Genomic DNA, 17917 nt, shown 5'->3' on the forward strand with positions numbered 1-17917 from the left:
TAGCCCGCGACTACTAGTGTGTCGTGATACGGCACGTCCGGTGCAACACGTACTTAGTAGAAACGATCTTTATTCATAAACGTAGGACAATGTCTCGCGATCAGAATAGACGTGTTACTATGGTAACTAGGAATAAATTACATAAGGTGGAATAGTATTTAATCTGCAGAACTGCTCGTTATTCTTTGAGCTCTTATTAGTACTTATTACAATTTATATTAGAAAATATACTGTTGATCGCATTGATCCGTTCCCACCACATACATATCGAAGGTGAAATATGTAGAACATTTTTAAGGATTTAGGAACTAAGAAAATGGATCTTCAAGACGATGGGTCTCCTAATGCTTCCAAACTGATCGTAGCTAGGTCTCAAACGACAATACGTCAGTTCCATCTGATCAATTATGGCAACTTTAAAGTAGAAAATGATTGAATAACATATTGACTCCAATAATCTGTGCTTATTAGTTAGTCACATAGATAGATATGATAGTGATCAGCAGCGATGTTGAATGCAAGTGGAACAGATTCATGTTGAAGGTTCACGAGGGAGACTTACGTAGAGTACAACTATGTTATTACTTAAGAACAATATCTATACGTGATGAGTTGTGTGTGTGGATGTGTGTGTGTGTTGTGACTGGTTGTGAGTGAATTATACACGCGTTTATTTACGCCATTGTCACTATTTAGGTCAGCGTTGTAACACAATAAACAAACATGCCTCATCACGCGGCCCATAATGTTCGCAGCTATTTCTAAATTAACAGTTTTTGTATCATTATCCTCAAATATAACCTGTTTTAAAAAACGCGATTAGTAATTCACAAGAACAAGTATAATTACTGGTAGGTATATGTATGTATGTATGTTTGTACGAGGTAGGAGCGAGCGCGGGCGCTGTGTGCGGTGTGTGTGGCGTGTGTTCACCGCGCGACTTATCAGATGATTCACTTGTTGCAATTATTGCTTTTTATGGCTGATAGCGTGTCTGTACGTGTGTGTGTCCGTGTGTATGGTGGTGTGTGTGTGTGCGTGTATGGTAGTGGTCGGGCCGGTTCCATTCAAGTTTAGTGTTAGCCTTCATGTGCTCCATCTGGGAACTACATCACTAATATTATTTATGTGCTACACACTCGCTCTGCCGCCGCGCTGCTTGTATATGCTTGTATGTACCTACATATGTACATAAGTATATGCGAATACTTGCCACTGACAGTTTTGTTCGTTTTTTGTCTTGGAGTTCTTGGAAGTATTTTTGACTTTGATAATTCTCGGTAATTCGACAGACGTTCGATTTACCTAGCAGTAAGTCAAAAGAATACGTCGAACTGCTCTGATCATTGATCAAGCTTGTAACATACGTGCAAAAAACAAAAGCTGACATTAGGAACTGTTCTATAAATTGCAATAAATATATATATTATTTGAAAATATGATTCACTTGTCTAATTACTTTGTATTAAGTATAATTACTTATGTAAAGAAGCAATTAAATCTGTAAAATGAGCTGCATTTTATTATTTTTGGTGGTTTATGCAGGAATGAATTAATCTTTGCACACAATATAATGTATAATGTGATTATGAAACGCCTGCACTCAGTTCCGGCCAAGGATTACTCAAATTCGGTAATAACAGGCAGGTGTGGCGGTTGTGAGTTTTTCTGTAATATCCTTATACAATGAAAACGCGGAAGTAGCGCATCCCGGGAGGAGGAGCACGCAGGTGGCGCTGCTGGAAGGATGCAGCGAATTAGCACAACTGCTGGGAAAGTGCCGGTCGAGCCGTTGTGGCTTGTAGCCGAGGCGGTAAAGAAACTGCTTAACTGGTTTCTATCGTCACGATGTGAGGTTTTAACCCTTCTAGGTGAGATTATGTGTGAGGTTCACGTCGGGAGAGCAAAGGAATCTGAACCTGAGATATAATCTTACATCCTTGAAAAAATTTTGAAGCTTCTGTAGATTCTATAGAGTAACCATAAGATTTCCGCTTCACGTTTATGTTAAACCCTGTGATGATCATTCATTATAATCAACTGTCGTTTTATCTCCAAGCAAAAAGGTTTCATATGCATACCTTGGTATAGTTAGTAACAAAAATCCAACTCGGTTCCCTGAGATCGTCTGACTGCTCAGTAACTGATGTAATTCTCTTTGTGTTGTTTTTATTCAATCATGTGGTGATCGATATTTTTTGCGGCTTGTTATTATAGTTGGATGGTAATTAAGACATTCCTGCGCACAGCATGTACAGTGTCGTGTGAACTACTGCGAACACTCTGTGAACAGGTAGTCGCTCGCGCTGTGCTGATGCTCAGACACAATGGCGTTCCTGCAATATTTGTGTAACCGTGTCGTTTCTATACTTCTTGTTTTATTTAGCACCAACTAACTTATTGTTGGAGGCTTCGATTTGGGATATTTTTAGACAAATGTTGCAGAATTATAGTAGATATTGTTAGTTACCTAACGAGGATGGTATATGGCTTAAGGTTTGCAAATATGTATAAGTTACCTTAATGACCCCTGAATGAATACTCGTAAGGTCTTTTTTCAGGCTATCAAAGACAAAAATAACATCCTTTCTGGACTGCATTCCTTCCACTCATAACTCAGCAGTCAATTACAGTGTTGGTCAATATGAAGTACAACAGGTGTGTTGTTGACGAGAGCCGCGTCACCGGTCACATTGTCATGTCGTATTGTTATGAGTGAGTTGTCATGAGTGTTTTGAGCAAGCTGAGCGACAACACCGGCACATAATAATTATGTACTAGCACATACTGGGGACCACAGCGGCGCGGCGCGGCGCGTGTCACACACATGATTATGTTGTCAGCTCACCTCCACTCGCAGCCGATGTACCACGCCGCCGTGCCGGCCGCCATTGTGTCACCACACTTGTTATTATTGTGCATACAACAACTGTTGTACTGAATACTGCCTGTAATCAAGCATTTACCTGCGACAGCGCCGGGGTATTTCCTTACTTCACAATAAACGTAATTACGTGGCTCTGATTACTAGATACAATATCAGCCATGCTTGTAGAGCATGATAAAAGTGTCCTACAAAAAGGCATAGTGTGTGTGTAGTTTTGAATAAAAAATAAATTCTGTCCACGTGTCATCGGTTTAAGAATATTTCGTTCAACACCTAAGTTTATCTACATCAGCTCAGCCGTTTAAGTAGCCATAAAAACATAAAGTTTTCTTGACTTATATTGTTAGTATAAATTCCATAGGCGAGTAGATATAGTTTAAGGTGAAACCTTGCCGGCAGGCTATCTTAGAATTAAAACGACTATCAACATAAAATTGTGATGATTCAGGAGTGAGTCAGCACAGCTAAAAATACTTGTTCCAGCGCGTCACTGTCAACAGGCTCTGTGCTAAGTTCTTGATACTCGCCACACTTGCCACACTGACATACTGCACCGCTGATAACTTATCTACTTCGGGTTTGCACAAGCAGCTATCAAACTGCTTATTCGTTAGCATTTAAAAAGTTTAGCGTTTTGTACAGATAGTACAGATAGGTAGACAGGTAATTAGGTAAGACAGTCACATTAACTATTAAAAGCGTACCATGATCACGACAGATCGTGTTGTGCTGGCGCCTCACATGATCGCAGTGTTGTTGTGTGGAGGCGGATGTGTGCGGTGTGGTGTGTGCGTCGTGAGCATGCGACACTCGCTAGCACTCCGGCCCTCTCCCTCATGCAATATGCAGCAGGCGCGACACACGCGTGACTGCCGACCACGAGCCTCCACCACACTGGTCGTGCTGGGAGAGCAATGGAACCAACACACCGCTCATGTGGAGACTATTTGTACAATATCATGATGGGTATATTACTAGAGAGTACGTGAGGAGGCTCGCGCTGGCCAGCGAGGCGGGTCAAGGGCTCGACGTTAACGACGACATTCTTCGACGAAGCACGCGTATTGCACGTGGATTATGTATTGAATGGTTCAAAATCTTATGAATATGCGGTTATGACCTCATTTTTTGTGAATTTCTCATGTGTTTGTGTACTTTGTTATATGATGCCAATATGATATCTTCAGAAAAAGATAAAATAACTAATGTTGCTAGTAACCGAATAATCCCTGAAGTAATGTAGCCTGCACCGATCTCAGTCGTTACTCAAATATCTGTGTGAAGGATTATACGTTAAGCTCGAGAGCTGGGATTTAATTTCGCGATTGTCTCATTAGTCAAACACAATGATGTCATCGACCACTCGTCCTTGGATCAACGCTGGCGCTGGTTTGAAAAGAAATCTGAACTAAATGAGGCCATATGAATAAATATATTAAATGTTCGAGCGGCCCTACCTTTATTGCTAAAATATTCATACTATTAAAATACTTTAACTTGGATATTTTTAACTGCTGAGATGAGATTATTATCTACTGGTGAACAGACTTCGTTAGCAACGTGAAAAGTTCACACAACTGTTAAAATGCGAAATTAACTCTGCCTGCCTTATCGACTTCAATGAAATAAATATAGGTATGTACCTATATTAAAAACAACTAGAATTCTGCACTTTTTCCTGTCAAAAGTAGGCCTACTATTACAGGAAAAAGAACAAAATTTACGCTCAGATTTTATTATTATGTAAAATGCTGGGCATTTTACTTCAAGATGTGTGTTTTAATAATAATGTTAAGCTGTTACTTAAAAGCGTGTAACAAAATATGTAAAAGTCATCATGATTTGGAATCAATATTAATTTACTTCTCAATAAGATAAAAAAATGTGCAGACGAATGTTTCAAGATGTTTGTGTAAACAATGCAAGACATTCACGTGACTGAGTTATTTACTTGAAATGTTTCAGTCCAGGGACGTTTTAGTTATGTACAACGTGTTAGTTCTAATAAGGCTCCAAATAGCATAGCGACAGCGGACGAGTACCGTCCAATGACATGTTAGCACTTAGCAGGTTAAGTACACGTCTCTGTATACGCGCATGTCCTGTGATGTGAGCGCATGGCGAGTCGCCGGCGCATGTCGCATGTGTCGCGCGGACGTGCGTGAATGTGGCGCGCTAACACCAGCGCTTCCGGGATATAATATACCTAGTCTGTGACAACTGATCACGAACACATCTTACTTATCGCTCTCATATTATAATGGCGAAAGTTTGGATGTTTTGTTGGACCAATCACTCTATTACAAGCATTGCTTATATTCTGGTTTAACTCTTATTTTTCTCATACGTGAAGTAGGCAGAAGTAAGCATTTAATATATTTCACATATTAGAGCAAGATTTCTTTATATGTTTCAGGGATATGACCTTGCTTTGGAATGCGGATACAATAAATTGTTTACATAGGTTTGCAGAGTAAATGACGTAAATTATTGAATTTGTTTCGTTGTTGACTTTTTTTTCATATTTTCTTGTCTTTTCTGTTAGTGTTATGCATGCTTTATTAGGTAGTGAAGTGTGAGTGTGTGAGTGCGTGTCAGGGGTATGTAATTGACATGTAGATAACGTAACTATCGTTGAAGGCAATAAAATACGTGAAAGTGTGCACTTACATGTGAAAGTGTAACGTACACGAAAAATTGAGGTTCTTACTTCATTTGTACACTACTGTATAGACACCAACAAACATTTATTGTCTGATTTTAGGTAGATTTACAATATTAAAAAAAAAACAGTAAATATACATTTATGACAAATCATATAGCTTTGATTTAAAAAGTTGCATTCAGTCTACTGCAGACATTATCATATGGTAGCTGGTAGTGGTCAGTGGTCAGAGTGGCGACCTTCTCGCGTGGTTCGCGTGATGCCAGAGGTCGTGATCAGCGGAGATGTGCGCGCATCACTGCGCATGCGCATGCACGTCAACCACCAGCACCCCTCCCCCCTCCCCCCGCGCGCCACTGACTCACTCATTAGTTGTGGCTCGTGCACATGGAGGCTAACTATTAAGTATTAAGCCTTCATCATTTTATTACCGAGGAAAAATATATTAGGTATAATAACAATCAACATTTAACGCAAAACCGCAGTATGCCATAGATCATGATCGTAAGATATATGTTTTACGATCTGGTATTTCCAACTACCTGCTGGCTTGTAAATGTTCCTCCACAGAGTGCGCACTCACTCTCACATATAATCTCTTATTATTCATCACAGGTTTCATCAGTTCACACAACTTCACGCCGCATATCTTGCAGTCACCAGAGGACAGTAATTTTGGCTTTCGCAGTAGCTTTTACTCGAAAGTTAGATAATACTCGCAATATATCGCATTTTTTGCTTAATATTTTCCATTTTGAGTAATTGAGAGATAGAGTCAGAGAGAGTAACGATCGGAGTGGAATAGTGACACGACAGATGACGTGTTACGTCGTCACAGTCCCTCTTTTCAGGCACAAAGGTTGTTAAGAACGAGGCATGAAGACAGTGTTGTTTCAATAGTGTGCGACAGTGACAGTGGCGAGGGCAGCTATGGCGTACAACTGTGCGACAATAGCAGGGCGCGTGATACACGCACTCAGCGTTCTGTTGTTCCTCTGTTCAGCACACAAGTGTACAAGACACATGGTCGCAGTGATGGCGCTGCATTGTTACATGTCACGTGTTAACACACACAACACACATCGTGACGTCACACTGCACTAATCATTTTTCAGACATGTGATGCATTTTTTTTTCAGAAACTCAATGCAGGTTTTGTAGCAATTTTTGTAATTCAATTTGTAAGTGACGTTTGCAGGACCCGGATATGGGACTTCTTTTGCTGCCAGTTCTCAAAGACCATAGCATACCTACTCGTTGCTCGAATGAAATATTAAAATGAGATTTGTAAATGATAGTGAAAGATCAAAGTTCTTTTGCGTTGTATTAGTGTAGCGTAGTATATTTGTTGACGGATCGATACCTATGCAATAAGAATTAAAACTGGATTGGACTGTTTCGTCTATTTTGTTACTTCGTAGTTTGTAGCTCACTGGATAGACGATCCTCTGCTAGGCAATTAAGGTGGGAACGGTGTTTAATGACTGCATACCTACTGCTTGTACTAAGTCTCTTGGTGTTTAACCAAATATTGAGAGTTTAGTCCACAGTATTCGTAATGAAGTGGTCAGGTGTTGTACGAATCAATCAACTGCCACCCAGTTATCTAATAATTGGTTATTCTACGGGTATTTACCAATTTCAAATTACCTTTTAAGTATCACCTCGTGATGCATGTACTAATACATTGAAGGTTGTGTGCGACCTTGCGTCCGCAGCTCAGTGCTCGGTGCGCAGTGGTCACGATGTTATCACGGCAGGTAATGAGGCGCTAACTATCGCCCGGTGACGTCACGCCGCTCATTCACTACCACATGATATATTGTATTGATTCGCGATACTGTTTTCCTGTTGCAGCGATATTGTTTAGGCAATATATTATAATAATGAGTACGTGTGAAGTATGTAGTAGTTATGGCAGCCATGGGTTTTATTACTTTAGTATCCGGTTAGATTACAGATTTCAGTACCTGAGTAATTGTAGTTCTGGTTTTTGTTGAAATGTTCAATGTTTCAGTTCATTGTTTATCATGGGTCATCAATCCAATATCTTAATTGGTGCTGTATGCTGCTGTCAAATGGTTACCAATCTTGGTTGTGCCTTGCACTCTTTAAGATACTCCTGACCTGTATAACTCCCTGCGATGGAACCCTCCGTATTGTGTATTATACCTAAGTACTTTGTACTTGATAAGTATAGCGTTACACCTACAGGTACCTAATAGTTTCGAGTGTCGTATTTATATGTAGAATTCCTGAAGGTAAATAGTCACAGTTGAAGTGTGTCTGAACAGCTTTGTTTACAAGCTGTTGTGGAGTCTCGTTATCAGTCCACTGTGGGCGAAGGACTACACTCTCTACTGATAAAGACGAGTTATTTATTCTAGAGCTCGTGGCAACCAGCACTGACCTTCACCTAATATACTGGTAGGTGCCTACGAGATACCTGCTGAGTTTACACAAACATAAAGAGTTTGTCATTCCGAAAATTTGATACTTTCATAAAGTTACAGTAATCAAGCTCTCGGTCCAGTTACTTGAAACTATTTAAAGGAACTAACATTGATAGTCCAATTGGATAGAACTAATACTTTATGTGCTGGTTTAGAGCGTTAATTCTATAAAACAAAGTTACAAATGTAGACTTGTAGCCAGGGCTTTGAATACCGGTAAAAATCTGGTATCGTTACCTACATCATGTAAAGATACCGCTAACAGCAAAGGTAACGTTACCTTGGTATTGATACTTTGGTGATCTATTACCGATTTGCTGGCTTAACGTTAAAAATGATTTTACCGGTAAATGTTAACGGTACCATGATCACGACCTAAGGTTTGATAACGTTACCAAATAAATAGTGTTAATTACCGATATTTTCTATTCATTTGTTTCTTTCGTTTTATTTTATATTGTGATCGCAATTCCGAGCCAATTCGTGACACTGAACGGGTTTTGTGCTCAGCATTTTTAATTATTTAACGCAACTTAAGGTGTGACTACTGAAATCAAAAAATATGGTAAGTGTGTTTAGTATATATTTTTTTTCTTTTATTATATAATATTATATTTTTGAGACCATTGTGGGTGTGTATATAAGTTGTTGTATATGATTGTCTCGCACTGGTTGTTTAATAACATATTATACGAGAAATTTAGAATGTTTTATGTATAACAGAATACGGGAATTAACACGAACACGCATTTTACCTTAAAATGCCTAAAGTTTCGGCGCAGGTTGCAGGTTGGCGTGTTGAGTCAGTCAGCGACCGGCGAGTGCGTTAGGCATTTTAAGGTAAAATGCGTGTTCGTGTTAATGTGTTTATTACTGTTTATGCAACTGATGCAACGCGAGAGTTTAAACATTTAGAATGTATTTATCAACAATAAAATACCAAAAAAATTACGGAAAAACGAACACTCTTATAGAAATGAGTTTAACCTATAAATCTGATTCTATACTGATACATTCACTATTATGCACAAACACATTTATTAAGGAATAGGTAATGTTCTGATAAACACAAATATTCTAATTTGTTATAAAGCGCGCAAAAGATGTAAACAGTAAACAAACATAACCAAACTGTAGAAGAATGTTCGACTCATACTTATGCAGGATGCTTAGCTTATAATTTATATTGTCGCTATCTCGCTCTTGCACGTGGCTCGCGCCGCGACAGAAACATGCGTAAGTAAGATCATGTGTCTGTCGCGGGCTTATTTCATTATTATTACCTCACGTTGCGTTTTTATCGGAGCGTAATTTTTAAAGGATAGGCGTTTTCGTACTATTTCGATTAGATTAATGATTCTAGTTAAAGATTACATTTTAAATATTGGTAATTATTTATTAATTGTGAATTATTTGGCAATGGTAAACTATTACGTTAATTTAACACTAATATCTGGGAGCACGGTAGTGCCTCCGCCAAGTCGAGCTAAGCGGAGCGCAAGGCCGTAGTTCGTAGCGCGTAGCAGAGCTTTCCCGCTCTAATCTCGTAGGCATAGATATGCTAAGTGTTATAGCCTATTCCTATGAGAATTAGGTAAAGACCAACAGTTAAAGTTAATTTTTAAATACATACATACAACTTGTATGATACAAGTAGTAATTTATTTACTTTCTTACTTTACAGTCGGATGATGATAATGAGTCACAATCCATTTTGGTTCCAAAAAGAAAAAAAATAGAACGCAATGAAAGTGAAACAAGTAAGTACCTACGTACGAAAAATAATTTTAGCAAAATTTAGGCTAGTACAGTCAGCATCAAATTGTAATAGCTTAGTCAACAACATAAAAGCAATTTAATATACGCGGTTTGAATCATCATATTGTTGTAAGCATTCAAAGTGTTCAAAATATCTTATTAAAATCATTGTTTCATTTTGTATAATCAGTCAAGGCGTGCAAATACATCTTTCCAAACAAAGCTTTCAAAATTATCTTTACATAATGTATCTTAGACTAAATATGAAACAATGATTAGTAAGATATTTTGAACACCTTGCGCACAACAAGAATATCATGATTCGAACAGTACAGAAGCCGTAGTTAGACCCTTTAGTTTCATCTACCTATCTATGTTCACGCCTACTACATCTCGGGATAGGCAAAGTAAAATTCAATATTAGGCTAGCCACCCTTTCGTATCGTTTCGTATCTTGTAGTGTGTGGACGATTCAAAGTGTATGCTAGAACCCTGTCAAATGGTGTTTATCTGACAGAGTTCTGGCATATACTTCTTGCATCGTGCGCACTCGACACGATGCGAAACGACACTCATTGTATTCTGCTTTACTCGTAAACGTTCCACGCGGTAAAAATACAAACATTTAAATAGTACCCATTTACTTGGTGTATTAATACTTACTATTAATGTTTTTCAATTCGTTACAGATGAAAAAGGAAAAACGAAAATGGTGACTTTAGGCGGACAGAAGACAGGACTACCTATGTGCGACTGTCCGTACAACATGAAAGCAGTGGCTTTTAGGTACCTAATCAATAAAGTGCCAGAAGAAAACTTAGAGTGCTTCTGGGAAGATGTTTTAAAAATAATAAAAAAACATTCAGAATAAACTTTTTTTTATTTATCAAAAATGTTATTACTGCGCAAGAACAAAATATCATCAATGATTTGGTCTTTCATTGAGAATCTATAATTTGACATAATAAATCGTAAAGAGGAGAATAATCTTTCTACACTAACTTGCGTCATAGGTGTAGCAAGTACTATTGTTGATAGTTTAAAAAGTAATGGAAATTTTAGTTTTGACTTGGCCCAATACGTTAACACATTTTCCGATGATTTTAATAATGGTTCTTCAAGGAATATCTGAAAACTTTGTTGTAAATTATTCAATAAATCACCATGTGGATCGTTACGCCTTAACAAACAGGTTAAGTCGCTAAATCTACTAACGTAGCTTGAATTAAGGAAGTCATCTAATTCAGCTCTAGCTTCTGAGTGTTCATTTACGTCATTATTTGTATCCACTGGGTTGTTTTCTAATTCAATATTTTGGAGTTTTAAATGCCGAAAATATAATTTAATTAAATTCGCTTTAGCTTGGCTTCTTTGATCTGGCGACAAAATTGAGTTTACACGGGGATCTAAAAATATTGCGTTTATAAAAGTGTTACTTCCAAATAATGCATTTTCTCTATCTTTCATTTTAGAAATGATATTTGTAGCAATTTCAGAGTTAATTTTTGCAAGCCTATATTGACATAACATCCACTCTAAATAAAAATCACCTACAGTTAACTGCTCTTCTTGAAGTTTTTTTGTTAAAATTTTTGCGGGAGTCATGGATGTCACAAAATCTTCTATAGACACCCAAGTGGCTGATGGCAAATATAATCGTTCATTTGTTAAACATATTTCTTTTAAAGTAATCAACGATTGGGCCATATCAATTGCAGAATGCCACCTAGTAGCGCAATCTAGTTTTGGAATGGGTTTGTTTTGTTGTCGTAATATTCTTACAAATTGGGGAGTTCTGAGACGTCGAACCACCTCTCTACATTCTGAAATCAGATTTCGAACATTGAAATTATTTGATGCATCTTGTAATGCCAATTGGAGAGTATGGGCAGCACAGCGCACAAGCCCGATAGTATATTCCTCTTGAACATGTGGCCCATCTTCAGTATTTTGGAATTCTGTTCCAAGATGTTCTAGAAACAATGTTGTTATTGTTTCGTTTGTTGTGTTGCCTTCCATTTCTGTATCCTGATCAGTATCCAAACTAGATTCTGAATCTTCATGGTACACATTAAAGATTTGAGATGAGCTTGTGCCTGTAATGAAATTAAATCAATGAACACATAACGTGTGAGTATGTTAATTGCAGAAACTGCATGTTCAATTAGTGTTAATTTAAATAGTTGAAGCGAAGTGCTGAGGTCGTTTCTCACACACAAGAATACAATAATTCACTTATGTAAGAAAATTTAACAAATATAAAATAGTTTAGTCTAGCGTGCATAAAGAATATTACGTAAGTACAAAAAAAAATCATTTTTTTTGTTATTAGTTTGTTTATGTGTATGTAATTAATAATATTTATATATGTATTATATATTATTATGTTTATATATGTTTATTAAATGTATAAATGTAAATAAATTAACATTATAAACCTGACCTGCTTCTGCAATATCAGCTGTGTCAGCCGTGTTAGAGTCATTAATCAATTTCGTCATTTTTATCATATTGGCCCCATTGTCGGTAGTGATGCTATATATTTGTTTAATATCAATGCGGAATCTTTGAAGGTTGAAAAACAACAAGTCTTTGAGATGATCTGACGTGTGTCGTTCAAAAATTTCTGTTACTGCCAAATTTTTTAAAATAATGTGTCCATTTTCAGAGTACTGACAATTAATACCAAAAAAACATCTTGTACCTATAGAGGCAATATCAACTTTAAGGCATAACATTTTTCCCTGTAATTTCGTCCCCATCTCATATCTAAGTTTTTCTGCCATTGATTGGATGTTCATGCGTATTTTTTGAGCGTTTATTATTTCGGTATTATTAGGAATCATTTTCAACAAATTTTGAAACGCCTCATCATCAATCAAAGAAAACGGACGGCCATGAATGGCTATCAAGTCCGTGCACTGCTTCAGGACAGATTCAGTCACTGGTTTCTGTGTCGGTGTAGAGTGGTTTATTTCTGTAATGATCTTAAATTCTTCTGGGTGCATATGCTTAAGATGTTTCATTAAATTAGCACCATGCTGCGTCTGAAATAAACATACATGCCCATCATACATGCCCATGCGTATCATACATGCCCATGTGTATTATACATGCCCATCCGTCGTGCAAGTGAAAATAGCTCTAGAGTTGAGAATGGAACAAATGCATGCATGACTCAATTAATTTTATTTCTTTAAAATATTATTAGCATTATGTATTTCTCACAATACTAGCAATCCTAGTATAGTAAGGGTTGGGTTCACGTCGGTAGTTTATTATATTTAGTTTATTATATATATTTTTGATTGTTTAGTATCTATTGTTAGAAGGGGTGCTGCTGCTGACAGATAGGACAAGTTAAGCCAAGCAGTGGTGGATAGCACGAAATATCACAGGTGAAAAATCCCTCTCCTTAATTCACAATGGAGAATGTTACCTAATTCTGATTTTTAGCACTCCATATTCTCAAAATAAAAAATACTGGTGAAAGAATTACTTCGATACGTCAATTAGTTTTCGATTTATAAGTAAAACAAGTTGTAACCGCACGACGCTAGCTCTCCGTGACGGTGTGACGTCACTTAACACCCGCTCAGCCTGGCTCACATAGTCCGCTTGTGGTCGCGCGCTCGGTGCGTTAAATTATTCCTAAATACTTTTAAAAATGTCCAATTCAAATTCTAGGAAATCATATTGTAAATGTAGGTAAGTACATAAGTAATAATAATAAATAACTTTATATTATAATGAAACAATTTCTAACCGGATTGATCGCGAGTTTATTGATTTTACAGTGGCAGGAAGAATGTAAAATCAATAAGTACGCGATTATTTCGGTTAAAAATTGTTTCATTATAGGTAATATGCAGTGATCGTAACCATTATTCCATTTAATTTAGGTAGATTATCCAATTGCCCTTTTTCAAATCCGTTATCCATTTTATTAATCTAATAGTAGGTATTTACTATTATTATAAAATATTTTATACATGCGGACGAAAACACAACAAAATACTACGCAAGCTATTACACCTACAACAACGATTGGCGACTTAATACCTACTAAGCGGGACGCGGCCCGCGCGGCGCGGTAATGTAATATGACGACACAGCCGCTCACGCGGCTGTTAGCGAGACTCGATTTTTTTCGAAACTTTAAATGCTTATAAAATACCTATACTGTGTCAAAATTTAAAGCGGTTTGGCATACCTAGTAACATTCTCCATTAAAATGAGTGCTAAGCATAATGACACATCATAATATAAATAATGACACATCATAATATTAGCGTGAAAGCATTTTTATAAACCTAATATCACACTAATATGACTTACCCCAATGGAAATCTTTTACCTACCACCGGTACTTACGTAATTTTGCCAGAAATCAAATTGAGGTCGGGTCTAAAAATATAAGTAATAAATATGAATCAACTGAACACGTACTGGATGTTTCATTTAATTAATAAAATGAACTACCAATTCCTATAATAATATGTACATAGGTACTTCGTTCACAATACGAAAATATAAAAGGTAAACTAAGAATTACACATGAAGTCATAAAGATGGATTTAGGCGAGGGCGGCATATTATTATCATCATCATCAGCCTGTATCTCCTGGACATAGGCCTATCAAATAGCACGCCACTGACTAGTGTGTGCCTTATGGGGATTTGATCTCATATTATAAAGATATGGAATCATGCCCAGGAAAGTTACAAACAAAAATCCTGTTTGCGGATCGTTTACCTTTTACATTTTCGTATTTTGAATGGAATATGATAAAAAATTGTTCCATAATTACTACTTAGATAGGTATAGGTACTTACCTTCAGTATTTTTCCACAATCGTTTATTAAACATTTGGAACTCAAATTATTTACATTTAATTCAAAGAAACGGTACACCGTATTTCTTTTCTTGCGGCCCATATTTTAAAAGACACTTATTTACCTATAAAATTTACAAAATATTAAAACGAGACACGCCAACTCGCCACACCGTCAGATTCACCGCGTCGAATGCGCTTGCGTTCGTACCTCACCCCCCGGCCCCCGCGCCGCGCCGGTGCCCAGGCGTCAGCGTGATTCGCTAGCCCGCTGCACGCGTTGGCAACAACGCATAAGTAACGAAAAAAATATCGTTAATTTTAACGTTACTTGTTACCTTTATTTTATTGCATCCGATACTCAATTATCGTTATTCTATTTACCGGTAAAATATTAACTATATGAAAATATCGTTATTTAACGATACTTATAATGTGAATTTGGTAACGTTAACAAGCCCTGCTTGTAGCCGTGCCTGACGTGCGTCAATAAAGAGTCTGCCTACACTACTGCTTTATTCTTGGACCACACACTCACACACACTCCGGTGGTCACATATGATCCGCTAGAGTGGTGGCCGTGCAGGCTACTTACCTTCCTTCCTTCACCTCGTGCATCGTGTTCATCAGCATCACACGGTGTGTTGTACAACACATCGTGTTCGCATGTCTGTGATGGCTAGTTGGCGTGGTCGGCTCATCGCGTCGTCGCCGCTGCGCCCGAGGCTGTTATTATCTACTATTAAACCTGAATATAATGCTCGTTATTCACAATATTCACCACTACCGACATTACTTAAGATCGTTGCTTCACTTTTAATTGTCAAGTGAATCATTACTGTCCCGCGGATGACTAACTCAAGCATTGTAAGGAAAAACAGAGGCTTCATACTTTTCTTACTATTTAAAATTTCCTTAGTCTTTATACCAGGAAGCTTTTAAAATAGTTATTTTGCGCTTGCTACGTAATTTGTTAAAGCCTAAATAAATCATTTAAGTGCAGATAACTGACTTGGTACGTAAAACTCGCAAAGTCGTAAACTCGCGTAAAACATTCAAATTGTTGGCTATTTACGACAGCAATATTGCTTTAATTTATACGTACTTTAAAGATAACGAGTGATAAACAAATATGAAACTGATAACATTCATAATAATCTGTTGTTAGCAGTTGTCATAGCACCTAACGCTGATCGAAGTGATCAACGACACGTGAGCTTAAATATTAAGTAAAAACTATTTAAACTATGTTATGGATGTAATCATGTAACTGGGCCATAGAAAATGTTTTTGTTATTAGGTACTATCATATCTCTATCATGGCCTTTTAAGTTCTATTGTAAAGGAGTCCTGCTGTCAAAAAAAACTTTGTATCTTTTTAGAAAACTTTAGGTCTTATTTATTGATAAATTGAAATGTAATTAAGCTCTGATACAGGTACTGAAGATTTTTACTTTACATTTCAGTCATATATTATAAGATGTACCTCTACTCTCTGGCGCAAGTAAAAATCTTCATTTTTTTACTTGCACAGGATTACTGTGAGTTACGACAACAGGCTCATGGGATTAAACCGGACCAGTTGGGAGCACCGCGTGGGAGGCGACAGGTTATACCAGTACGAGTGAGCTCGCCTCGCCGGGAACATCCCATTACAAATATTATACACTCAATATTTACCACTCAAAAGATCCCTGAGGCCTAGTTTGATCTGTTTATGAGCATCATGCAGGCTACATGATACAGGTAGAATTTTGACAGTTTTTATTTCATGTATTTGCTGTCACTATGTCTATCGGGTAGGTTACCCTACAGTTACCCACAAACCGTGGGATAGACTCCACAGTTAAATACAAGTGAATATACGTCATCGATGACGTCACCGATCGCTTCAATGACTCACTGCACTATCGCTAACGAACACGAACACTATTAACACAGTATTATGAGACTTGTTACTTAATTACATTCGTTTCTGCAACACAATTAGTGGTTAACGTTAATTGTTATTAGATATACTCGGTGAAGTTGTAGTGATGTATGTAACGTTGATAGAACGTGTGCATGATCATGATCGCTAGTTTCCTCGTCACTGTGGTTATATTTTGTATTTAGTACAAGGAAACAAACTAAATGTTAATGCCACACATTACAATCGTATCAGTTACATATATTATTTACGAATCCATCAGTTTTCGTGTCCTATTGTTACATCCTTTATCCTGACTATTTGCAATATAAATAAAATAAACAAATACTTGCTCCTAGTTGTTTTACATTTTAGTATTTACTTTTACTGTTACATTATATGGACTCAGTCTCCATAGTGTCTAGAATATTTAAATATTGGTCAAAAGGGGTGTCTCTACATTTACCTATGACATGGGTACATGTTGAGTTACTGAATGTTAACAATTACTTGTCACTAAGAGTGACAATATTGTGACAGCTTATCACATCATGTTGAGCTTTATAATCATGCACAATTTAAGTATTATATATAGGTAAATTGGATTGATTTTGTAGAGTTAGTATTTCTTTAGTGGTAAATAATACTATCTATAGACTACAAGTGTAAAGGTCGTTAAGTGTTGTATGTATGTAAGTGAGGCTTACTGCGTGATGCATGCTGCGTGGTGAGTGTGGAGAGTGGTGTCCCACGGGTCGCGGCTCTACTCCACTGACCAACATCACCAACATCACCAACGTGCGGCGAGGCCACCTCGCTCTGACTAGATATCTCAGTTATCTGTCACAACGACACACTCACCACTCACCACTGACCATGTACTTGTATACATAATGTAGGCTGTGGGTTTAATACTATCTTCTACGTCTTTGAACGGTGTTCTAGTTCTAGTCACTCTATCACTAATTTTTAAAAATGATTTGCGCTGACAGCAAGGTCGGTGCAAGGATGTTATTTTGTCTGGGGCATTGCTTTTTACAGCAAGTCCCTGAGTTATCTTCCTCGTTAACATTAGATGTTAGAGGTCGCTCCGTAAAAAAACCACGTGCCTCTACACTCGAGCAGGCTAAATACCTCGTGACCTATTCATATAATTGATAATCGTGCAATTCATAAATGAACAGCATATTTAAAATTGGTTGTAATGTAAATGGTAACAATACGCTTAGTTAGCCTCACTTTGGCAGTTGATCACGTTTGTAAACTATCGTTATTTGTTGCAAACAATTCGTTATCAGTGCGATAAATATCAACACAAGACGTACGAGTATGTAGGATGACGTCACAGCACAGTATCTACAACACAGTGTGAACGCACCTCAACACTACATCGTCTCTACACCGCTGCAC

The 17917-nt window shown here is 37.4% G+C and overlaps 1 protein-coding gene across 1 annotated transcript; it reads right to left on the bottom strand.

The window, feature by feature from the left end:
- Positions 1–10588: 10588 nt before the first annotated feature.
- Positions 10589–15072, bottom strand: LOC142983965 (uncharacterized). The gene is made up of 4 exons (XM_076131194.1): positions 14600–15072; positions 14138–14170; positions 12207–12810; positions 10589–11859 (listed from the first exon to the last, which is right to left on the bottom strand). The coding sequence occupies exons 1-4, from the start codon at positions 14699–14701 to the stop codon at positions 10643–10645; spliced, it is 1956 nt and encodes a 651-aa protein (XP_075987309.1). The 5' UTR covers positions 14702–15072; the 3' UTR covers positions 10589–10642.
- Positions 15073–17917: the final 2845 nt, after the last annotated feature.

This window comes from Anticarsia gemmatalis, chromosome 25 (genome assembly GCF_050436995.1).
Source record: "Anticarsia gemmatalis isolate Benzon Research Colony breed Stoneville strain chromosome 25, ilAntGemm2 primary, whole genome shotgun sequence".
Lineage (NCBI taxonomy): Eukaryota > Metazoa > Arthropoda > Insecta > Lepidoptera > Erebidae > Anticarsia > Anticarsia gemmatalis.